Here is a 25,112-nt window from a genome sequence, read left to right as displayed (position 1 = left end):
ATTTAAACCGTTAGGTAGTTTTGCATTGTATTCTTGTTCGAATTTACTGTGGTTCTCTTAAGACCAAATTTAGATTTTTCATTGTTTTCTGCATTTTGGATAATAAAACGGATGTTGAGAAAGATCCAGATATTGTATAATAGTTAAATGTCCGGAAATTTGGCAAATCCGGTGGTCACTGACCTGTCACTACACATAACCTATACAAATTGCAAACGATGTGAAAGTTATACAGATTTTTTCAGAATGCCACTGAAACTGGCATGGCCCATTTTTATTCAAGATTTGCGTTTGTATCCGGCATTTTGCTAGGTGCAGTTCTAGCATTATTATTTAAGAAATGTTACGAATTCAAATCTTTTACCAATTTTGGCGTTAAACAGTATATAGAAAGTCGCTATGATAAATGGTTTGAAAGGCAAGGTTTAAGAAGAAAGCCTATTGGATGGGATCGCTTAAGGTATACAAATTCAAGTTTTTATCTGGAATCTGAATTATTGAAGGAGAAAATATCTGTGTTTTGCATTATATTAGTGAAAAATGAAGCTAACCTTATTGCTAGTACAGATACGTGGGCCCGAGGATGCCAACAAATTATGCCCATATACCTCTATAATAGTAGCAGACCAATGCCTATAAAGAGGAGAAAAGAACAAGCACCATGGTTTTTATTGTGTAATGTGCTAAATGGTATAAAACACAATTTTGATTGGGTGGTTGTTGTGAACTGTAACACCTTTATCGTGATGGAAAACTTTAGATATTTTGTCGCCTCTCTAACTACAAAAAAACCTTATTACTTAGGACATGCAGTAAAGTTGTGGACCAATATTTACAACACGGGGCAAGCAGGTTATTCGTTAAATCTTAGAGCACTGAAAATATTTGCCAATAGTATGGGAAAACATGGTTGCAGTGCAAGTACCCAATTGAACAAAGAAGATTTCACATTAGGTGTCGATTTAATTGATAATGTTTTATAAGATAATGTTAAAAACTAGCCTTTTTGTAGGCAAGCACTTAGGTGCATTAAACATAACTCCAATTGACACATCAGATGAAAAAGGATTAACTACATTTTACCCATATAGCTGGTACCACAGTTTTATTCCAGATGAAAGTTATTATAAATCAAGTGTTTTTCCTGTCAGATGTTGCAGTAGAAAGACAATATCATTCCAGGTCTGTGTGTTTTGTTTTGTATTGAGTTTATATATTTCTGTTATCTATTTTAGGTAATTGATGGATCTAGAATGTATACTTTTTACTATTTATTGTACAAACTGCAGATATTTTCTAGCGGTAAATTTGGGAACAGTCCGTCTTCGAAGCTGGAACCTGAAGATTTAGTATGTAATTTAATTAAAAGAAGTAATGTGAATGTTACGTCAACCTACTCTTTTAGGTTTGGAAACAATTTTTGAATCGTCAGGGCGTTCAAAGGGAGAATGTAACTGCCCAGGAATACTACAATTTGTGGGAAGGCGTTGTTAACGATCCTAGCTCCTTCGCCAGAAATATGAAAAAGGAACAATTCTCTGATTATGACTGAATAATGTATTAGCCTAGTTTTTTTTTAAACATATCTTATAGTTTGGTAGTTTTTTTATGAAAACTTTTGTTAGGAGAGACATATAATATATATTTTTTACAATTAACGTTTTTTTATTAATGATTTATCTATCAGTGTACTGTTGTGGTAATTTAGAAACGTTTTTTAAAAGGGATTCATTTTCTGAATCCATTTTATATTAAAGTATTTTTACAATATGTTTAAACAAAATTTAATACCTAGGTATTAAGCGTCCAGTTCAATGTGATTTATTTTTTCTCTATAAATCAGTACCTTAAACTTTGAAATTTATTAGTAGCCGAAATGAAAACAGACTAATGCGGTGTTTCGGCTAGTTGTCTAATAAAATAATATCAATATATTTTTTCAATTTATCTGTATTAGTCCTAAAAACTATATTGCAGTATTGCATTTTTTATGTATAAATGGCATTCATTTTTCGTCACTGTTGCCACGCTTGTGATAACAAACAACACTCGGGGAGACTGGAACCTGTGGTGGAAGATCAACAAACTTACGTTTATAACTACTACTGCACCACAAATATGGGGATCGCCCCGTGTGTGAGGCGGGGAGCTCTCGAAGCCTGGGCGAGAGACCGGGCCGCGGGGGGCTGGAGAGTTGCTCCGGGAATGAGGCAGGCGAGGCTTATGATGGATGGGCCCGCCCTTCCTCGGACCAGGGAGCTGCTTAGACTGACCAGGAGGGAGTGTAGAGCACTAACAGGGGCCTACACAGGACATTGCAGGCTTAGGAGGCATCTCTGCTTGCTAGGCATTGGAGACGACCCGGAGTGTAGGTGGTGCATGGAAGGGGAGGAGACCCCGTATCATCTACTCACCGAGTGCCCTGCCTTGACATGGGCAAGATTGGGAGTCTTCGGAACGGGCCTGATCGATCCGGACTCAGTGCACGGTATTGGGCTAAAGGAGTTGCTGACCTTCTACAGGAGGGGCGGCATTCTGGACGCCCTCTAGAGCGGCCTGGGGGCACAACGGGCCCATCCGGTGGCCTAAGTGCTTGGACGCCCGCGAGGGCGCCCCCCTTTAATACCAATACCAATAATACCAATGCACCACAAATAAAAATAAAGTTGTGGTGCAGTAGTGGTTATAAACGTAACTTTTTTAACAAACAACACTGGTTTTTAAATATATTTTGAAAACTCAAAAAATGCCGATCTTCTAATTTATGTACAAATTGACTTACATGTATATTGATGCTTTCACAACCAACCGAAAACTTTAGTTTAAAAATTGCCGATAACTTTGTTATTTGAGAAAATTTATCAAATGTCAGATTATTTCTTAAAAATCGATTTCAAAAATAGGCGTATCCTGTTAAAACATTCCAATTACGGCCACCCTGTACAATTTGTCCTCCATTTGTTTGTATAAAAATTAAGTCCAAATAATTACTACTACAAGTTACGAAATACAAGAGTGAGGAAATACAGTACCTCGTATATAGGTAGTGGATGGTTTCTTGGACTCAATAAATTAAGCTCCTAGTACTCATATAATCGTCTGCTCCCTAATTGTTGCCGGCTTATGGTTTTTCGTCTTCTATTATCAGTCATTACAGTCAACACATGCTGCCAAAACTCCTTTGAGTGTAAATTTTGGCACTAGAAAGTTTAATATATTATTATCACAATTATTTTTAATGGCATTATGCAAAGGGTCTTATAAAGATTCCTTATTCGTTAAACTATTGTAAGTAAGTTTATTTAAGCTATAGAGTACAAGAACGAAGAAAAATCGCTAACATTAAAATAACACTCAATACGAAAACTTTTAACAATATGTTTAAACTTTGAGAGACCATCATTCTCATTGAAGCATCCAAGGAGATTCATTGTATGATAATAGAGTTTTGATCCACTAGATAATCTGGAAAATGGGCCCTCTACTACGTTACTGTTATGCGTACTGCAATTATGCATATATGATCTGTTTTGAAAATTTGACGAACTTTGTCTAACATATAGCAAAAGTGCGCAATAATGACGACACACAATGTTCTCGCGTGCGCGTGCGCTTTTGGGCTCTAAAAACTCGATTCAGCCCTGTCGCTGAACCCCAGTGTACAAGACCATAGCAGACAATAGATAGAAACAATCCAAAACAAACACGTTTTTCAATGTCAACTGACAGTGTGTCTCTTATATTTAGGAGTAAGAAGGAGCAGCAGCCAAGCCTTGCTGGAATATTCTCATTTTTTATTCCGTGTCAATTTACCATCGAAGTATCGTACTTGGTGGAATTTAAGTTGATGATTGAACTTTCCTCATTCCTAGAGTCCAGCACCGAGTCCACGGACTCGACCACAAATGTACCCATCAGAAGAAGCAAATGTCAAAAGTCATAAAATATCCGATCCCTCCCAAGACGTGTCTTAAAGTACCTGGAACCTCCAAAGTGACTCAATAATCAGTGCATGGTTGAGCATTTTAGAGTGTTGAGTAGGAAACTTTATAAACACGCAGATAATATGTACTGGAGAAAGCTGGTTGAAATCGAATTAAAATGTGAAAAAACAAAGCAACCACCGAAGTTATTTTTAGATGGTTTGATGCTTTATTTAACTGCATAATATTCTACGATTTCCTTCCATAGAATTTGTGTAGATGGTATTTATGCCGTCCGTTGCAAATAGGATTAGAACGCTTGCGAAGCTTCTTCTCACTTAAGTGTGACGTTTCAGTTAAGCTCGAAACGTTGCGCATTTAGTTCGTGTTTACACCGAATCCGATTTAATGTATTTCAAAGTTCCGCCCACGTTGTTTGTTTTAATTAGCGGTTTTTCGGCAATTCATGGCGGGAAAAATACTGTTCTGGATATCTGCGGACAGAATAATGGCAGGAGGCTTTTTGCTGAATACGGAAACTCCGAAATTTTGGCGGCTAGTTTCGAAAATTATTTGCCGTCCAACTTGAGGTTCGGTGATGGATCGCAAGGAAGATGCAGTGTCGAATTAATTACTTGCCCGTCCTGTATAATTCAGCTTAAGTTCAGGTATCTTATTTAACAGTTTCGTTTTCGTCCGTGTCAGTAATCGAGGGTAAAGTGATTTTTTTTTAATTTTATTATTTAAGTATTTAAGTACCAACGCGGAGAATGATGTTAAAAATTAATTTGTTTCCATTATTATGGCCATTTTTTTGCTAGCTACTTGAAATTTAGCAATGAACTTTGGTTAAAATTCTTCTATTTTGAAACCTATAGGTTAGAGCTAGGTTATTTTAAAAATTTCAAGTTGTTGACTCGAGAATTGAGAAACAAATATCTTGATTGATGAAGGATCCGATTTTTCTAGATACCGCAGGGTAAATAAGGGCAATAATAATAATAGGGAAAATAATAGTAATAATAACTATTTTTTTTAGTTCAATTAACATGCCAATAGTTTGTTTCAAATATAGATGCTGAAAGTCTGCTCATTGTTTTTTATATTTCTTTCTATGTATCTGTCCAATCTATCAACCTATCAAAAATTAATATTCCAATTAAACACTGGGAGTTGATTTCACAATAACCAAAGCATTTCACAAATTCTTCTAGAATAACATTTGCAGTAAAGTTTCTAATTTCCGGACAATGCTTCTATTAAACTTTCTAATATTTTATTCTTCGAAATGTAGAAGGTACTTTACTTATTGTGTTCTGTGACACACACACACACACACACACACACACACACACACACACATGTCACGTCACGTCACACACAGACGTCAAAAAATATTTTCTAGATTTGCCTATCCTGTTCAATATTATTATGCGACGATTACAGATTGGAGGAGGTGATTCTCCAAAAGATCCGATTGCCGAAAAGAAGAGAGCAAGAGAATCCGTTATTGTCAATTTGGTAGCATTCGGGTCCTTGGTGGCGATTATAAAAGTACTACCGTTTTTCTGCAACTGGTCCTGATACATGAATATTGCGTTTTGTTTATAAAATTGCCAAATATGTAGTAAATGTTTGCTATGTTGTATAGTTTTTTTTTTTCAGTTTTTTAAACACGTCTAGAAATTGCGGCACGTCCCGAGTTTTTGACAACTGCGGTTGCGACTATGTCCTCATACACGAACCACCGTTTGAGGACGCATCTGGAGAGCAGTTTTGTGGGAGATTCATTCAAAACAATATATCGAGTTTGGACTATACCAGTCGCACGAGATCTGTGGCTGTGACGTTTTTTTTTCACAGTAACTATGGGCATGCTTTCACTTTAGAATTTCACTCAACAAGTTAGTGTCCTTATTTGCGTAACTTAGTTCTAGCCAATTAAACATTTAATGATGTTGCTTGTGCTAAATTTAACTACGTTTTGCAGCCAATATGCAAACTAAAAGTTGCTAAATAGAAACACTTGTTTTTAATTACTGCAGCTAACTTCGAGCGGATTTTTGTCTATATAAGATTGTGTGATAGAAAATTTCATTATTCAAATTTTGAATATTGCCTGAGTACTCTCTTTAACAAAACTAAACTACGAAGCACCAAAGTCACTAAAAACGATTAAAAGTCTATTTTGTCTGAACTGTAGTATGCTTGCTTGTGTTCTGTTTATTTCACACTGTCAAAGATACCTAAATTATTTTTTTATTCCCTACTCTAAAATAGCAAAATAAGCACATGCATTGAGTGAACATGCAAAACTAACGTCAAAATACCAAAAGCGTTCTACGAAAACTAAAAACATCCGGTTACTTCCAAGCCACGACTTGAGAAACAAAGTACAGTAAATTTTTTGCAGAATCATTTTTATCAAAGCACGAATTCACTCTCAGTACTTTTATGCATTCACTGAGTGACGTGAGACGTTTCCAGCGAGCTGACAAATGTCAGGATACTATAAGCGGTTTATTAGGCTCCCAATCCGCGGCCAAGCAGCGGGAGTAGCTGCAAGTACCGCAAAGCGACATTTTGCGTACGGTCATATATTATAGCTATCTAATATAGCGCAAGCTTCTACAGTTCCCCTTCTTCCTTTGGTTTTGCTTTGTAAAATTAAGCGTTCAAACGAATAGCGTTAACCACTATCACTTAGCACTCCCTTGGAGTCTGATGATAACTACCACTTAACCCATTCTGTATAATTGAGAAAATTTTTAGTTTTGGTTAGTGTTTACGCGGAACTTAATCAATGAACGGGTACATTTTTTTAGAAAATGCAATCAAATATGACGGCTATCCGAAGCACGGACAAGCCAACAACAACAGTCAAATAGTAACCTCTCCCTTTTTCCCTCATCTCTATCCCAAGGATTTGAGTGTGGAGTACGTTATTGCGTGCCATTCCAAAGAGCAGTGTCGTATACGTTTAATATTTACCGACTTTTTGGTAGCCCAGTCGTCGATAGTGGAAGTAAGTGTTTTCGCTGCATTCCCCTAACGATCCACTCTACCGATTAAATTTCAGTTCTTCGATTGGAATGGCCAAAGGATGTATGTGACCACGGGAAACATTTTTAGACCGCCCATCGTAATTACAACGGGTCCCAACTTAACGATGAAGTTCTACGCTAATGGGGCATCAAATATTGGTTTTAAAGCTACATATTCATTCATCTTGGAAAATATTGGTGACGGAGTCATCAAAGCAAATACTGGTAACCTATGCAGATAAATCAATTTACAAATACCCTTAATTGGCAAAATTCGTAAGAAATTGATACTTTTTGTTTGGCAATTAAAAAAACTCCTGCGCACATAATTTTTTTTCAGCCTGTTAATTTTTCCAAACACTCGTTGGTATATCGCACGATAAAATGATATCTGGGTTTCAGCTTGTGGAGGATACGTTAACAATCTCGGTGGTGCAATAAATATGATGAATACGGTAGAAGAGTCCGAGATTTTTTTTGACTGCGTTTGGATCGTAAAACCGCCTGTGAATTATCTATTTAGAAAAACCCATTTGTACATCAAAGTGGTAAACTTTACCAATTTCGGCAAGTAACTTGAAAACGGATTTTTTCATATTAATGCATGGAGATCAACAATTAACGAAGCGTTTTTTAGCTGGCGCAACAGAGCTTATTGTGCGACCAGGTATTACCTCGACGGAGTCCCCTGTTGAGGTTTTGAGATATCCGTTTCACAGTGTTGCCAAACGAAAAGAGCATGTGGTGCCGATAAGAGAGGGATTTTACATTTCCTTGCGCGGACTATTTAAGCTACAGTCCAAACTTACCATTGTATACGCTGCTTTTAATTCTAAAGGTGAAATGTTTAATCGCGACGTTCCTGTTGCTGCTGATTGGAATGTGCTTAGTGTCTTTAGTTTCATCAGTCATCGTATAATAATTAGTGTTTTTTGCCAGTAGATCAAACTATTAGTAGTAACCCAAATATCTTTTTAGAGTGTTTCTCTGGACTAGATTTTCTATGTCACAACCTAAAGTGCATATCCAGATTGCTAAACTGTGACGGATTTGATAATTGTGGTGATAACAGCGACGAACCAACCGAATGTTCCCAAGGTGATTATTGGTTTAATCTAGATATTGCGCATCCCAATGTATCGTTTTCTAGATCCCAGAGATCGTAGACAATACTCCAATATTCCGAATTTTCTTTTTCCTATGACCGATGGCTATTCTGATTTGTCGACCGCCACATTCGTGTTTATCGTGTGTACATTTGGTAACATATTAAACACAAATATACAACTTCGTTTCTACTAACTCTTTCAGGATTAATGGGAATTATAATTGCAATGGCGCTGTTGTTGTACAGAGTCAACGTCCGGGCTCGTCACCAGAGGCAAATTCACGACCATATTGAAACTATTCACGCCATTTTGGGTAGGTATTTGTCAGTGTTGATCTGCAGCACCATATAGAGCGTCATCTATGGTTTAAGTCTGTATAAATTTTTTAATCGTTACAGAAGAAGGCGTGGTTGAATTTGAGGAAGAAATAATAACTCCCGATGATCCCCCCGATTACGAACCGCCCCCTGAATATACGGACGTTTTAAAATATCTCAAAAAAGTGAGCAGCGCTCACTGGCAAAATAAAAAGCAAGTATCTCCTATTTTGGAAATATCTTAGTATATTCCAGCTCGCAAATTGATTGCGATTGTACCTTATATTATACAGAGTGTTCGAAAATTGAGTTCGGAAACTTGGAGGAAAGATTCAACTTGGCAAAATAATGGTCACGTAAGAAAAATTCGAAATCGTAATATTTTCGGAGTTACAGCTTGTCAATATTCGTTTTTTTTAATTTTATTTTTAACGAATTTTTCTCAACAGTCCTGATTTAGTAAAAGTCATCGTTACAAAATAAAAGTGCTTCAGAAATCTGTCACTAGATTGCACTTTACCTGGAACATTTTTTTTTATTTTCCCTGTTTTTTATTTATTTTGACTGATATTGCAAAACAGAACAGCGTTATTGATTAGTATTAATAATTAATTATTATTAATTATATTAGTGGTATTAATAATAATCGGCAATTAAACAGTATACAAATCATTTTTAAAATGCCCACCCTTCATTTCTAAACATTTTCTTGTATAGGGTGCTTTTTTTTTCGATGTATAGAACTTTAAGTGGGCATTACTGTTCAAGATGGCGACCGATTTAACAGCTGTCAAGTGATGTATTCTCAGTGTATGTCGAAACACCGTTACATCCAGAAAAACTGACTGTTTGGTGCGCTTTACGGGCTGGTGGAATCATTGGTCCGTACTTCTTCAAAAAAGATCATAGCCAGAACGTTATAGTCAATGATGATCGGTATAGAGCTATGATTACTAACTCTTTCATTCCTGAATTGAATAACCGTGATGTCCAGGAGATGTGGTTTCAACAAGACGACGCAACATGTCACACAGCTCGTGACACAATCGATTTATTGAAAGACATGTTTGGTGACCTCCGAATTTCACGTTTTGAACCTGTGAATTGACCTCCAAGATCTTGTGATTTAACACCGCTATGTAAAGTCATTGGTCTATGCGGATAAGCCACAAACGCTTGACCATTTGGAAGACAACATTCGCCGTGTTATTGCCGATATATGGTCACAAAAGGCAGATTGGACTACATCCGCGCCAGCCGTGGCGGTCATATGCCAGAAATCATATTTAAAATGTAATGCCACAAGATTATTTTTCGGATAAATAAAATTCATGTCAATCGAATAATCCATCGTTGTTTTATTGCAACTTAAAGTTCTATACATCGAAAAAAAAACACCCCTTACATTTTTAAAAATGCTTTCGAACACAAAAAATACGCCTAACCTAACTAACCGATTTCTAGTGATTTCGCAACAAAGACTTTAAATGCCTTCAAACTGTAGATCAAGCAATTCTTTCCTGAGCAGCAAATTTCTTTTGTCGTTGACCACATTTTGAAATATTCCTTCTTCTCTTGCAGCGGTTCTTTTATACCCTGGTCTCCCTTTATTCAGGTTTGAATGAATCAGTCTTCTGGGTATGATGATGAATGTCTTAGCAGGTAGAACGTTTCCATTGGGATAAGACGCGATATAAAGCTGGCGGGCTTGATCTGCATTTCCATTTGCTCTTCCGTAGCAAAAATGCATATCGCGATATTTAGTATTTGAATATTCCTGATGGGTAGCAGTTGGATAATAAGTTCTTGTAATGGAAAATAACTTTTAACGGATTATGACTATAACTTTTCCAAATTTGATTAAATAATGTTAGGTAAAATCATATTTATTGGTAAAATTCGAGTCGAGAATAAAAAAGTGGATTTGTGGCTAAATGAAAACACATATCTACTTAAAAAGAAGAGTAACAATTTCTGAGGATCCTGCTTAAGGCAATCTGCTTTATTTTGCAATATCGGTGTAAATAAATAAAATACAGGGAAAATAAAATAAATATTCTAGGTAAAGTGCCCTTTACTGGCAGACTTCCGAAACACTTTTATTTTGTAACGATGACTTTTACTAGATCACAGTTGTGTGTAAAATGCCAGCTTATTCTGTTGAGAATGAAACCCACTGCGTTAAAAATAAAATTAAAAAAAAAATTGACAAGCTATATATATATATATATATATATATATATATATATATATATATATATATATATATATATATATATTCTCACGTATTGATTCACGGATGGAAAAATGTGATGACACTATATTCCGGGATATCAGCCGTTCGCTCGTTGAACTCCGACTGGAATCCTGCAGACGTTTCGCCAAAATCTCACTTGGCATCTTCAATGCTCGCGCTCCGAAAACACTTCGAACACGAACACGAGTGTTCGAAGTGTGTAATATATATATATATATATATATATATATATATATATATATATATATATATATATATATATATATATATATATATATATATATATATATATATATATATATATATATATATATATATATATATATATATATATATATATATATATATATATATATATATATATATATATATATATATATATATATATATATATATATATATATATATATATATATATATATATATATATATATATATATATATATATATATATATATATATATATATATATATATATATATATATATATATATATATATATATATATATATATATATATATATATATATATATATATATATATATATATATATATATATATATATATATATATATATATATATATATATATATATATATATATATATATATATATTACGATTTCGAATTTTTGTTACTTGACTTAGTACCATTATTTTACCATGTTTTACCCTGTATAAATATGGAGATTGTGTTGTTGTGCTAGCAACAACAATTAAATTTATAAGCTCACAATTCAAATTGTTGGGTTGTCTAAATTTTCGTGATCAATCGAGTCCACGCCAAAGGGCTAACAACAGAAACAGGATTTCACAGTTTCTTTGAAATACAGCAGAATAAATACTAATACTAACTAAAATACACTTTTACTTTAAATTCAGCAGTGATATTTTTATTAGTCCTTCTTATTTTGATGTAGATCGAACAGTATATCATCCAAAAAAAGTCAGACATCAGAGGCATCCAAAACATCGACTTTATTACGTGCCGGTACAGTCGATACGGAAAGAAGAACCTCCGTTGTAAGTGCGTCCAAGAGTTGTCAAACAACGCCTACGAGCGTTCCGGAATCTCCGCCCCCCGCGTACGAAAATGTTGCTGGGCCTAGTCACGTGACATTTCAATTTCGAGACATCGACAGTTCAGAAGTTGTTCGACCATCTACTTCGGGGCGTAAGTTCTTTTCATAACATTTAAAAACTAGCGATAGTGTTATTGCGATAAACGATAAGCAATCATTTTCTAAAATTTTTGTATATTGTATTTAGTACATTTCTGATTTGTGTCTCAACAATTTTACCAATTTCGAGTATTTTTTCCTATCACTTTCTCCTTAGGATGTTTCATTGGTCCGTCCTTGGACTAGCTGAAAATCAAAATTGCAATCAATTATATCTGGCAATCTTAAACATTATGTCAATACAAGGTTACTTGAATTATTTTAGGAGCAATGGACATGCAAAACACCTTGGATATTTCGGTAACATGTTTTCCAACTAGATTTTTTGACGACTTGGGATTGTCTTGGCGCAACGTCACTAAGTTCAAGCCGAATACATCCAGGAAGGCCAGCAATTTTTTTAGTTTTTCCGAAGAAAATTTGATGGGATATTTTTTGGATTCATTCGAAATAGGAAAAATACCAAGGAGTTTTTCAACTGACGATATAAGTTCCTTATAAAAGTTGGTAATAGTAAATGTTCAGTAATATTATTTTCTAAGTATAGTGTCAATTGTTTTTGTATAATTAACTATTAAAGTTTGTGAAATCGTTTCTGTTATCTTTTTTTGTTCTTGATCTAACCCAATAGGCAAAATCAATCGATATTACGTGTAATTGGATCGTTATTACTTATATGCTTTCTCCCTGTTATTATATGAATAATATATATAATTCAACTAAATTAATAAATTGAATTGTTTTTTAATTAAAAGTATCATTTTTAAACTAATTCTATTCTAAAACTGATCTATTCATAGCACAGTGGAAAGTTTTCAAAAAAGGTAAATTAAGTTTTTGAATTTCCAGTATATTGCATCCTCTCATCCAAATGTTCTGCATATAAGGGGTGATTTTGAAAATTTTGCAGGAGACCTTACCACCACGCTTTATTATCTTATGCTTTCAAAAGCGAATGATAACATATTATTAGACACACCCTTAATTAACTTAAGATAATACTTGAATCTTCACGTTTCTCGTATTTTACGTATTCCGGCTTAGCGAAACGCGCATCCACACGAAGATAGTTGTCATTGGAAACTTACATTGTATCTTTCACTAGGATATGACATACCGGGCTGGTAAAAAGTATAGCAATGCTTATAGCCAAAACAATAGCAATCGGTAATGCTGGTTACCAAAAACGTATGTTCGCTGATTGTCACAAACTACTGGTTGACGATTAAGAGTGACATTGTCAGTATACGGTGCTGACATATATGATAATGTTACCTTGGGGATATTAAGGAAACGTTCCTTGAATTGTCTTAATTTAATTAAATTAATTAATAACAGGTAAGTACTTTGCTTAGAATTTAATTATTTGGGGTTTTGTTAGGAAAAATACTAAACAATGTTTATTTATTTATGTATGAATTAATGGTTAAATCTAAAATAAAATTACAAACTATTTTTATTACCTACTTAAATTACTTAAAATTATTCACATAATATATCAGTATCACTATCGGTATTATTTGCAATATGGATACACGATTGTTCCGCTTCTTCTATATTTTTAACAGAATTTGCCCAACTTTGTGGAGGGATGTTAAAATCTTCGGTGGCAGATTTCAGTTGGTGCCAATCATGTTCAATGGGATTAAATATACAGTAGTAAGGTGGAAGGAAGCCTTAAAACTGTATGCCTTAGATTTTTTGAATAATTATTTTCTATTACGGACCATTTTACCTGAATTTAAACTCCGAAACTTTAAGTAATATTCTTGGTGCATTGTATGTTAATAACCACCCTTGGATAATCCCATTCAAAAGCAATTGGTCACTTTCTTATATCTATGAACAGACCATACCAACTGGTTAAAATAAATATTGCAATTTAGAACCCACATACCTGTTTTATCTTTTTCTCGGCATTATTTAAAACTTTTTGAGAGAAATTTCTAAAAGTTGACAAATCATTGTGTTTGACTGGAAGAACTTTTTCACAATATAGGTAAATAAAAAATGAATAATTATCTGACATTCATTTTTTTTTTCTTGGTTGTCACCGCTATTTGGAATATATTAAACAAAGATAAACAAATATGACGTCATTTAAAATGAGTATAATTCGGAGTACAAATATATCTAAAACTACCAAAGCTGGATGGACAAAGGATTTTTGAGCATACAGAATTCAAAAAGGATAGCAGCAATGTTGTCAGATTCACCACTTTTACATTACACGTTGTAATTTTGTTAGCTTAAATGGAATTTTGGAGGTTTTTGAATATAGGAAACTTTAGAAGTCTATCAGTGAAACGTTAACAGAGTTATAAATATCTTGAACTTTGCCTGTTCAAAAACCTCCAGATATTGAATTTTATGGTTCCAGCTTTGGCAGTTTTAGATATATTCAAACGTTCCGATGCTTTTTACTAACGGAAGTAATTTCACGTATAATTTATTGAATAATACTCTTCGCGACGGCTCCTGACTTTCCGAAAAAACAGTTCTATTGAAAGTAGCGTAAAATGCATCGCACTTTATCTGGATTATTGATGATTTCACTTAAAAGTTTATCGCTTAAATTTTTAAGTTGTAATCTAATCAATTTACTTCGATGGTTTTTCACCTGCAGTTTCATTAAGCCTCTCATCAAGTACTTTGATTGCTTCGTTTACTCATTTTAGATAATGTTGTAGCCGCTCAAAAGCGGGGATTTACGCCGAGTTCATTATTATCTTACTTAAAAGTTTATATTAATGATCTACCTGGTTAAACGCAACCACGAATCTGTAAAACAGCTTACCAAAACAATTCTAACAGGCACTATGAGTTCCCATCCTGCTATAGGAATCGATCTTGGAACCACGTTTTCTTGTGTGGCAGTCTACAGAAATGGAAAGGCGGAAATGATTCCAAACAAGGAAGGCGTTTAACGCCGTCGCTTGTATTTTACGATCCCGATACCTTGGGAACGTAACAACTGAGTGAATCTCAGAAAAATTTTGATTGTGCTTAAAAGTGTTTCATAGTGTTTTGGAGCTTGAAGAATATTGAGTAGATATAAGAAAGACTTTTCATCCTATTAGAGCTAGGTGGTTTCTCGGAACTGCTGAAACATAAGTAGTTGTTACAAGAACTGTCATTTCACAAAGAGAACCTGTCTACGCCCATTAAATGACGTGCTGGCGAACTTTTAAAACACATCAACTATTCGCTCTCGGAGTTTGCAATTATTAAACGCAAGAAACAGAAATAATTTCTCTATTTAATGACAACTATAATTTTTTGAAGGTTTATCATTTTTCGCTGATTTATAGAAGAGTTACAAAAAATTCAAAATGCATCGAAACACATTCGTAACAACTCAAATTTTTCTTCCCCAAAATGCTGACAAATTAATTGAAAATCGAAAACTCACATTTGATACATCTTTTTACCCACGTTGCAAACTTAATATCTGATTTGTGTATTTTAAATCCCGCTATGCCATACACTTTTGTTCAAAATGCCTCCATTATGTCCTTGGCGGGTGTCATTATAATGTTATTGTTCTCAATCTGTCATTTGGGATGCAAATACATTGAAAATTCATTTGAACTGTTTTCGATAACGCGTTTTAATTGGTTTCTCTGTGCAGATATGAAGAGGATTATTGGCAAAAAGTACAACGACATATACATACAGGAACTAATCAAATCCAACAATGTGCGCTACTAAATTGGTCCATGAGAAGGAGACGATGTCGTGATTCAATTAAAACATGGTGGATTGATCGTTACGAAAACTCCCGAGCAAGTGTGATCGGAAATTCTGAAACATTTAAGAGAATCAGCTAACGAATATCTAGGAACTGAAATTACGGATGCTGCGATTTCAATTCCGGCACATTTCAGCAACGCACAGAGGAAAGCTACCAAAGCTGCCGCCGAAATGGCCGGATTCAACGTTTTAAAGTTGATCGCGGAACCAGTAGCTGCTGCTATTCATTATACATCGGATAGAGACACGCGATGAACACTCTTGGTGTTTGATTTTGGCGGCGGAACTCTAGATGTGTCTATTGTTGACGTCAATGCTAAAACTTTTGAAGTACGAGGAATTGAGGGTGATACATTTTTAGGAGGTCAAGATTTTGATAACATTTTGATAAAGCATTTTCAATTAGATATAAAAAACTCTCTCAGAATTGAAACAATGAATGATAGAGATATGAAAAGATTGTCAAAGTCTTGCAATAAACTTAAGGCAAAGTTGTCCATGAAAGAGTCCTATTCCATTCCGATGTACGGTATTGCTGGTAGTCGAGGCAGTTACGATTTGCAGATGTCGCGAGACAATTTTGAAAATTTGGCGGTAGATTTGTTTCAAAGAGCTATGGGTCTGGTGGAATTTTGTTTGGCAAGTACAGGTCTCTTCAAAAAAGATGTAAATGAAGTCGTATTGGTAGGTGGATCGACCAAAATACCAAAGGTTCGTGACATGTTGAAATTATATTTTGAAGATAAGGAACTAAAAACTGACTTAAATCCTGACGAAGCGGTTGCGCTTGGTACCGCGGTACAGACGGCCATTTTAAAGGAAAAATTACAGGAATTGGAATAATACCGAATAACCGAAGTTACGCCTTTGTCGATCGGTCAGTCCCTTGGCGGTTTCATGTCAGTTGCGATTAAGAAAAATACTCCATTGCCTGCAAGTGGCACAATTAACTGCATTACCACGAGTGCACGGAAGCATTTTGTAATTACCGGTAATAATAATCAGCTGGTTGTGACTCTGGATCAGCTTCGACTTTGTCAAAATAAAAGAAAGAAAATATTGACCGATGCGCAGATATATAAAGAAGTGGATGATAAGTTCGAAGAATTTATTCGGTATAAATCTGCCGTGCGACACCAAGCAAATGGGATTCTCTACGACATTGACGATATTCCATCCGAACATGAACTTTTTATTGACTCTATTCAATCAATTGTTGGAAATTTTAGTGATTAATTTTATTACTCTCGAACCAACTTTTAATTGGGGGTTCCAGAGTTGATCCCTTAACAGCTAACAGTTTGCAATAGTATTTGAGTATGTTAATAGTAACATTAATATGAGAAGTAAAATATGAGAAGCGGTGTGTAACTCTTTTGGCCTAAAATTTTAATTACAAATTTATGTGTACGCTTTGATATATTTTAAAAGTGGCACATTATTTTTTTCCCAGACGAAATTTTTACATAGCAATTGAAATATTAAATTTACCTAGATTGGGACTAGTTGATCTCAAATCTTAGAAAACAAAATAAAACGTAGACCGATACAATTCACATTACACGTTTAAAGAACATTTCTATATTATAAAATAAAATTAGCTCACATATGAACCATACGCATCGGTTTTTGAATCTAAAACACTAATCTCCATTTTGCACTATTTTCTTTCTAAGTAACGATCTCTACACACTTAATTTGCTTTTCTCTAAAAATTCAAGGAATCTAGACATATTTTGACATAATACTGTCTCACAACTGAAAACTGTCGGATTGATGAACGATTAGCAGCCATATTTGTAATAGAGCATAAGAACTACTTAGTCGTTGAAAGCTCTCTTTGGGGAGATAAATGAACTGTAACAAAATAGTTGAGTTTTTCGTTTTTGTGCATGTGGGTAGGATGTATACGGCCGATCTTGGTTAAGAAAATATTGCAACGACCACCAACTTAAACTTAAATTTTGGTAGGTACTTACTCTACTAGAGCACTTCAATTCTCGCTTTCTCGCGTGCCGTGTACTGCCAAGGAAGAAAGCCAATCGCGAATAAGAAAAAAAAACATTTAAACGTATTTATTGTGGACGCAATTCCTTCCATCCCATACATAGATGAGCCCTTAATATATTTAGCTTTCTGTGCTATTACGTCGTATAGTTATAATGTAACAATAAAGAGAATAAAGTGAAAATTTCTGCTATATCTAGTTTTCTTATTGGTTTTAGTATAGAAGTTTTCTTAATATTCCCGGAATCTATTTTAATATAATCTTTTTAATTATTTGGAGTTTCAGGTACTGATATAATATTGGTCCCACAAATAATTTCAGAAAGCACTTTCAAACAGCGATGAGTTCCCGATTTGCTATAGGAATAGATCTTGGCACTACGTTTTCTAATGTATCAGTCTACAGAGATGTCTGAAATCATTCCAAAGAAGGAGGGCGTTTAAGGCCATTTCACTCTGAAACATTGGATGTATCTGTTGGAACTACTGCCGATAATCGATCACCCACAATCATGAGCAATTTTCTTTTTCGTTTGTTGAACATTTTTCAGCTTTATGTAAAACGACATTACGAGAAAACTTTGGTAAACTGAAATCGAAATTCGAACCAGTTTAGAGAAGGTAATTTCCGATACCCTGTGTCCGAATCTGCTATTAACTGGTGCCTCGTGGACTTTTCTAACATACGTGTTCCTGAAAATGCATTTTTTGAGTTCGCCTGTACTTCTAGATAAGATAAGCTAACGTGAAGTCGCAATTATATCCTTAATAGGCGATGTTTCACTCCGGCAATGCGCTTAAAAAAAAATATTGGCAACTTTCATTGGTATTAGAATTCATACGCCTACGCAGACGCGCTTTTATGCGTTTTCAATGACCAATGGATTTTTTGAAAAATAAAATACATTCTTTGTTTAGCTACAGGCAGTTATGACTGGCATCCACCATGTCAATGTTTAGAATAATAACGATTAATGACAGAGATATTCGAAGATTAACAAAGGATTGCAATCAACCTAAAGTAAAGTTATCAACTTATCTCAACTCAACTCTGGGAATGCAACCGGCTCTGATTTGGTGATATCGCTAGGAAATTTTGAAAATTTAACGATGGGTCTGCTTTGGAGAGCTGCGTATATTGTAGAAATGTGTTTGGAAAGTACAGGTATTTCAAAAGAAGATATAAAAGAAGTTGTGTTGGGGGGTGGTTCGACAAGAATACCAAAACTCCCTGACATTTTCAAACTATATTGCAACAATAAGGAATTAAACACTAATTTCAACTTCAGATTAAGCCGCTTTACAAGAAGAGTTATATGAATTGAAAAAGTTATGCTTTTTTAAATAGGTCAATTGCTTGACTCCTATTTGTCAGTTGTCATAAAGAAAAACATCCCACTGCCTGCAAGGGGCACAATTAAGAGATAAATAATGAACAGGGAACTGTATCAGTCGATATTTTCAAAGGAGAAAGAAAAAATTGTCAGTTTAATTATTTGCTTAAATCGTTCGTTATTAATAATCTACCTCCTGGAAGAGCCGGTGACGTTAAATTCAAAACTACTTTTCATTTGGACGAAGATGGGATATTAGAAGTTATATGCCATTAAAGCATGACCAGCAAGATTCTATTAAATCAATTGTTGGGTTAATAATTTTCGAACAATCGAACTACCAACCAACCAAAAAATAACTATCAACTTGGGAATTTAATTTGGTGGTTTCCAGATCTGTTGACAAACTATGATATTGTGTCTTTCCTTATTCGTTCGAGAACAATAACTATGGCTATGTTGATTAATTTTTCAGTCGTTTTAGAGATTTAATAAGTGATATTCAAATGATACTTGGGTTGTAGTGGTGGTATTATATGGTATCTATACTCATTATTGATAATTAAGCGTTATCAAACGGCTTACTCAGGTTCGGACACATACTTAGCAATGCTTTTAAACAAACACACATCATATTCAATTTATCAGAATTCTTTTCTCTTCTTCTCTTCTCAATATTTTCCTTAATTTGAAGGCATAATGTTGTACAGTCGAACCCGTATCTTCATCACGTCACTTAGCGTTTTGCAAAAATGCGGCGATTGTTGGAAAAGTATGATATCCAGTACGTTGAAAAACTTACACTTGCTTCCCTTGTGACACTTGCGACTAAAGTTTCGTATATCAAACTTATTGATGCAAAAAAACAGAACGAAGCAATAACTAACTAAATTCAGGGCGAGTAGTGACGTCATCTATCCTAGTCGAAACAAGTTTCGCAAATATATATTACGTTTATTTCTTTAAAAACAAACAAAAAACTGTAGAAAAAAATGTAGGTTAATGAACTTTAATTATTTATTTACAAACTCAAAAATATTAGTCTGACGCATATTTATTGTTTTTTGCTTTAACAGACTCGACTGAACATGATCTCTTTAGCAAAAACTTTAAGCCTTCATTATAGATGTTCATTGTGCTAGGTTCCCCATTATCATATTCTTGACCGCTGTCTTCTTCCGGTTCAGGTTCTTTCATGTTTTCAATTGCATCTTCATTGCATAAATTAGTCTCCTCAGTTGCTGTAATATTGTCGATTCCAATGTAGATTCCAAGAGCTTCTTGCGTTATGTTCATTTCTCTAACACATGGTTCCATTTCAAGTATCGTAGATAATGGGATATTATCTTCTGGAGCCCATTGCATTGATGTAGAAAAATCATTATTTTTTCGGAAACCAGCTTTGTTGAAACAATTTTATTCCAGACTGACTTAATCAAATAAAGTGCTTTTAAAATATTAACAGACTTTGCTAAATCTGTCGCGGATATTACTTGATCCATCTTTGATAAAATGTGCTTCAGTATGAGTCCACGATAATAGAATTTAACATTCTGTATGATACCTTGATCTAGAGGTTGACATACTGATGTCTTATTCGGAGGCAAGAAGATAATTTTTATGTTTTGTAATTTTGCCTCACGGGGGTGCGATGCTGCTTTATCCAAGATTAATAAAATTTTTCGAGTTTGTAGGGCCATTTTTCAATCAAATTGTAACAACCACTCATTCATAATGTCTCGAGTTATCCATGTATTCTTGTTAAATTTCTATATTGCCGGTAATTTTTTAATTTTAATGCCCTAGGTCGAGCAGCCTTTCCAATCACGAGCAAATCTTTTTCTTGTCCTGCCATGCTTTCCATGACTAGATTTTTCGGATTTCAAAGTTTAGGTAAGACTCGAAAGACATTGTAAACATCGTGTGGCCGATATCCGAGGAGCTGTGTGGGCAACTTATCTTTAAACTGATTTACGTCTTCTTGACCCATATCTGCTGATTCTCCGTTGATACACTTAAAATTTATCGCACTTTTCCAGCCATCCATTAAAATTTCGAACATTAAGTTTTTCGGCTATTTCTTGAGCCTTGGCCCGATATTGGAATGTGTTAACCTCACAACGGAGAAAACAAATCAAAACACACAGTTTTTACAAAAATTTCTTTTTTGGTCAATTTTGCTTCCCGACTCCCACCGTACACGAATGCTGTATTTATTTTTCACAGTTTCGGCCGCTTGAGTTTTCCCGATTTTACATTTTTCTGCGAGCTGACAAATTTTCCTTTTCCGAAACCTTACAATTTCCATTTTTTCTCGCAAGGTAAGCAGTTTTTTAGTAGGTACTCTTTAAAAAATTGTGGAATCCACTTACGGCATTTGCTTGCAAAATTAAAGTGCAAGTCACGGCGTAATGAATAATACGATGTGATATGAAAAATGAAAAAGGTAATTCCCCTATAGGATTAGGAAAAAGATAATTCCCCGATATTTTAGCATGGCGTTGTCCTGTTATTGGAGGTTCGCGTCCGTTTAAGAGAGGTATTTTTTTTTTAATTCAGAACAGTGTTGTCCTCGTCCGTTTAATGGAGCGTCCGGTTAAAGGAGTGTCTGCCCAATAGAAGTGTCCGTATTGAAGGGTTTCAATGTATTTGTAGGGGAGGACAAAATAGTTTAACATTTTGATATTTTGGTGTTTAATTCAATAAATTTGACGTTGGACGATAAAAAAATGTATCTCAACACACTTACGTTCTCTGAGTTGAACTTATGAACAAAGTTTTTGCTAATAACTGTATAATTGGAGCAACACTTCACTTAAATCGAATCTAGTAATACTGTATAACGATGCACCTTTAACGAAATATATACCTACCTCACCAATTAAAAGATGTATAAGATTTCCTGTGGGAAAACAGGAAATTTACAGTTGAATTTCTATATTAGGAATTAAATGGATTGTGTGAATGATTATGTTGAAATTTGTATGACTACTTTTTTGCTACTGTATATGTCTATATTAGTATGGTACAAAATAGTAAGTTGTTTTATTTCACACCCTTTAAATAATATTTGGGAAGATTTTTTTTGCCTATCGAGAAATTCACTTGCAATTTGTTAATATAATCCTTAATTTTGTAATCTAATCAGTTTACTTCCCCCATTTTATCAATTAGATATCGTCATCGTCTTTTACCTGCAATTTCATTATGCTCCAGTCTTATCACGAACGCTGCACCGTTCAAATAATATTTCAAAGTTTGATGTAATTAGTCACTTAGATAATTTGCGAATTTATGAAATAGTTTATAAAATTAATTGCAGAACGCGTTTGTAAAAAGTTATGAGTTCTCGACCCGCTATAGGAATCGATCTTGGGACTACGTTTTCTTGTGCCGCAGTCTACAGAAATGGAAAGGCGGAAATCATTCCAAACAAGGAAGGAGGACGCTTAACGCCATCTCTTGTATTTTATGAACCCGAAACATTGGATGTATCTGTCGGAACGACTGCTGATGATCGACCACCTACAAGTATTAGCAATTTTCTCTTTGGTGAGTTGAAGCTTTATTTAATGAGGTAATATGAACTAAACTAAGTTTGCATGTCGAGCTGAATACTAGCCCTTATTTTGACAAGATAATATAATTGGAAATATATTTTGTATGCTCGTCATTATGAACTCTAACAGATAGAGAAGGAAACGTTTATTTGTAGTATAAATTAAGTAAAATGACTCCATAAGCAAACAGTTATGAATACTGATCCAACTGCATCGCGACTATTTTAAAAGTATAATATATCCTACAGGTAGGTGCTACAAAGATATATCAGTAATAAATAGGTCATTCAGGCATCCTTTGGACAACTAACAATTTAAGATGATTTTTATGTGTTTTTTATGGTAATAATCTATGGTATAATTTCACTAAATGCGATGTAACTTTTGCCTCTCGAAATTCATCAATAAATTGATAAATCTACTTTACTTGCAGATATGAAGAGGATCATTGGTAGAAAATACAGCGACATATACATACATGAACTTATGAAATCCAATAACATCCGATTCAAAATTGTACCAGGCGAAGGCGATAACGCCGAAATTCAGTTAAAACATGATGGATTGGTAGTCACCAAAACCCCAGTGCAAGTATGCTCGGAAATACTGAAATATTTAAGAGAATCAGCCAACGAATACCTCGGAACTGAAATTACGGAGGCTGTGATTTCAATTCCGGCACATTTCAGCAACGCACAAAGGAAAGCTACCAAGGCTGCAGCAGAAATGGCCGGGTTCACAGTTTTAAAGTTGATCACTGAGCCAGTAGCTGCTGCTATTCATTACACATCGGATAGAGACACAAGCTCAACACTTTTGGTATTCGATTTTGGCGGCGGAACACTAGATGTCTCCGTTGTTGACGTGGATTCTAAAATTTTTGAAGTACGAGGTATAGAGGGTGATACCTTCTTAGGGGGGAGATATCTCGATAACATTTTGACGGATCATTTTCAATTAGATATAAAAAACACTCTTGGAATTACAACTATCAATGATAGAGATATGCGAAGATTATCAAAGGCTTGCAATAAACTTAAGACAAAGTTATCGATGAAACAGTTTTATTCTATTCCGATGTACGGTATCGCTGATAGTCGAGGTAGTTACGACTTGGAAATATCGCGAGACAGTTTTCAAAAGATGGCGACAGATTTGTTCCAAAGAGCTGTGGGTCTGGTGGAACTCTGTTTGACAAATACAGGTGTCTTAAAAAAAGATATAAATGAAGTTGTGTTGGTAGGTGGATCGACCAGAATACCAAAGATCCGTGACATGTTGAAATTATATTTTAACGAGCAGGAATTAAAGACTGATCTAAATCCGGACGAGGCAGTAGCGCTTGGATCCGCAGTACAGGCGGCCATTTTAAAAGAAAAATTACAGGAATTAGAAAAATACCGAATAACCGAAGTTACGCCTTTGTCGATCGGTGAGTCCCTTGAGGGTTTAATGTCAGTGGCCATAAAGAAAAATACTCCATTGCCTGCAAGCGGCACAATTGACAGCGTTAGCACGCGTAACGACCAAAATACTGTATTAACTGATATTTTCAAAGGAGAAAGAAAAAATTGTCAATTTAATAATCTGCTTGGATCTTTCGTTGTTAACAATTTACCTCCCGGGAAGGCTGGTGACGTTAAATTCGAAACCACTTTTCATTTAGACGAAGATGGGATATTGGAAGTCACAAGTCAAGAAACTATGACCGGCAATAGTAATAAGTTGGTTGTCACTCTGAGTGAGCTTCGACTTTGCGAAAGTCAGAAAAAACAAACTTTAAGAGATGCTGAAGTTCATAAAGAAAATGACGAACAATTCGAGGACTTTATGTGGTACAAATGGGAGGTTCGGCGCAGAGCAAATCGCATTATTTATAACTTAAATAAAATTCCATCGGAGGGCGATAGAAGTTTTGTTGAAGAACAATGTAATAATTTTCTTCAAATTTGCAAAACTATCAAATATACGCAAAAAGATGAGCTGCAACGTGAAAATATACTTTTTATGAACTCTATCAAAGAAATTGTCAGAAATTTGGGCGAATAACTTTTAAAACTGGTATTCAATATAACATTAATAAACTTTAACTAATTTTTGCACTTCACATGAATCAAGGAGTGTCTGTGGGAGTTACTTTTTGGGCTTGCGTCACTCTTAGTGCTAAAAATTCTTTCATAAAATTCAAAGTACATTTTAATTGTAATTTAAACTGTGACTGTGCATATATCGGTCGCTGATATCACTTGGAAGAATAGTATGATCATCTTGAGTTGAGAAATGCAAATTCTCTGCGCCCTCTTTCTCCTTACCTTTAGGAATTAATATTTGCTAATTCCCACATTCGGATTTTTGCTATGAAATTGTTTGTTTGTGCTAATAACAAAGAATTTTATATGGATTTTATTAAATTCGTGTTTATAAATTATATAAAACATCATATTAAAATTTAGTTTTAGCTTGAAAAATAAATAAATCGGTATAAATAAATTAATAGATGAATATTTAATTAGCATATTATGCTCAAAAAAGCACTGTTTAAAATAATGATATATCGCCAAATATGCTTTAGCAAACTGTCGCTCAAAAAGATGTTGAAGTTTAGAAATCGTTATTCTTACAAAGTTC

The 25,112-nt window shown here is 34.5% G+C and overlaps 3 protein-coding genes and 1 pseudogene across 3 annotated transcripts; all 4 read left to right on the top strand.

The window, feature by feature from the left end:
• Positions 1-10: 10 nt before the first annotated feature.
• LOC132703521 (glycoprotein-N-acetylgalactosamine 3-beta-galactosyltransferase 1-like) lies at positions 11-1,627 on the top strand. The gene is made up of 4 exons (XM_060672837.1): positions 11-954; positions 1,013-1,182; positions 1,236-1,349; positions 1,406-1,627. Exons 1-4 carry the CDS (start codon positions 264-266, stop codon positions 1,550-1,552), a joined length of 1,122 nt encoding a protein of 373 aa, XP_060528820.1. The 5' UTR covers positions 11-263; the 3' UTR covers positions 1,553-1,627.
• A 2,680-nt stretch (positions 1,628-4,307) lies between these two features.
• LOC132703346 (uncharacterized) lies at positions 4,308-12,424 on the top strand. The gene is made up of 12 exons (XM_060672532.1): positions 4,308-4,591; positions 5,589-5,827; positions 6,749-6,948; positions 7,003-7,192; positions 7,370-7,534; positions 7,605-7,805; positions 7,946-8,065; positions 8,118-8,228; positions 8,279-8,389; positions 8,475-8,607; positions 11,570-11,823; positions 12,096-12,424. The coding sequence occupies exons 1-12, from the start codon at positions 4,332-4,334 to the stop codon at positions 12,329-12,331; spliced, it is 2,220 nt and encodes a 739-aa protein (XP_060528515.1). The 5' UTR covers positions 4,308-4,331; the 3' UTR covers positions 12,332-12,424.
• Positions 12,425-14,649: 2,225 nt separating this feature from the next.
• LOC132703191 (heat shock cognate 71 kDa protein-like) lies at positions 14,650-16,426 on the top strand (annotated as a pseudogene).
• A 5,988-nt stretch (positions 16,427-22,414) lies between these two features.
• On the top strand, positions 22,415-24,820 carry LOC132703273 (uncharacterized). Its single transcript, XM_060672425.1, has 2 exons — positions 22,415-22,476; positions 22,918-24,820. The coding sequence occupies exon 2, from the start codon at positions 22,920-22,922 to the stop codon at positions 24,531-24,533; it is 1,614 nt and encodes a 537-aa protein (XP_060528408.1). The 5' UTR covers positions 22,415-22,476; positions 22,918-22,919; the 3' UTR covers positions 24,534-24,820.
• Positions 24,821-25,112: the final 292 nt, after the last annotated feature.

Source organism: Cylas formicarius, unplaced genomic scaffold (genome assembly GCF_029955315.1).
Source record: "Cylas formicarius isolate icCylForm1 unplaced genomic scaffold, icCylForm1.1 PGA_scaffold_6__28_contigs__length_40554024, whole genome shotgun sequence".
NCBI lineage: Eukaryota > Metazoa > Arthropoda > Insecta > Coleoptera > Brentidae > Cylas > Cylas formicarius.
The sequence above is the reverse complement of the archived record's forward strand: the minus strand, read 5'-3'. Positions and strand labels throughout refer to the sequence as shown.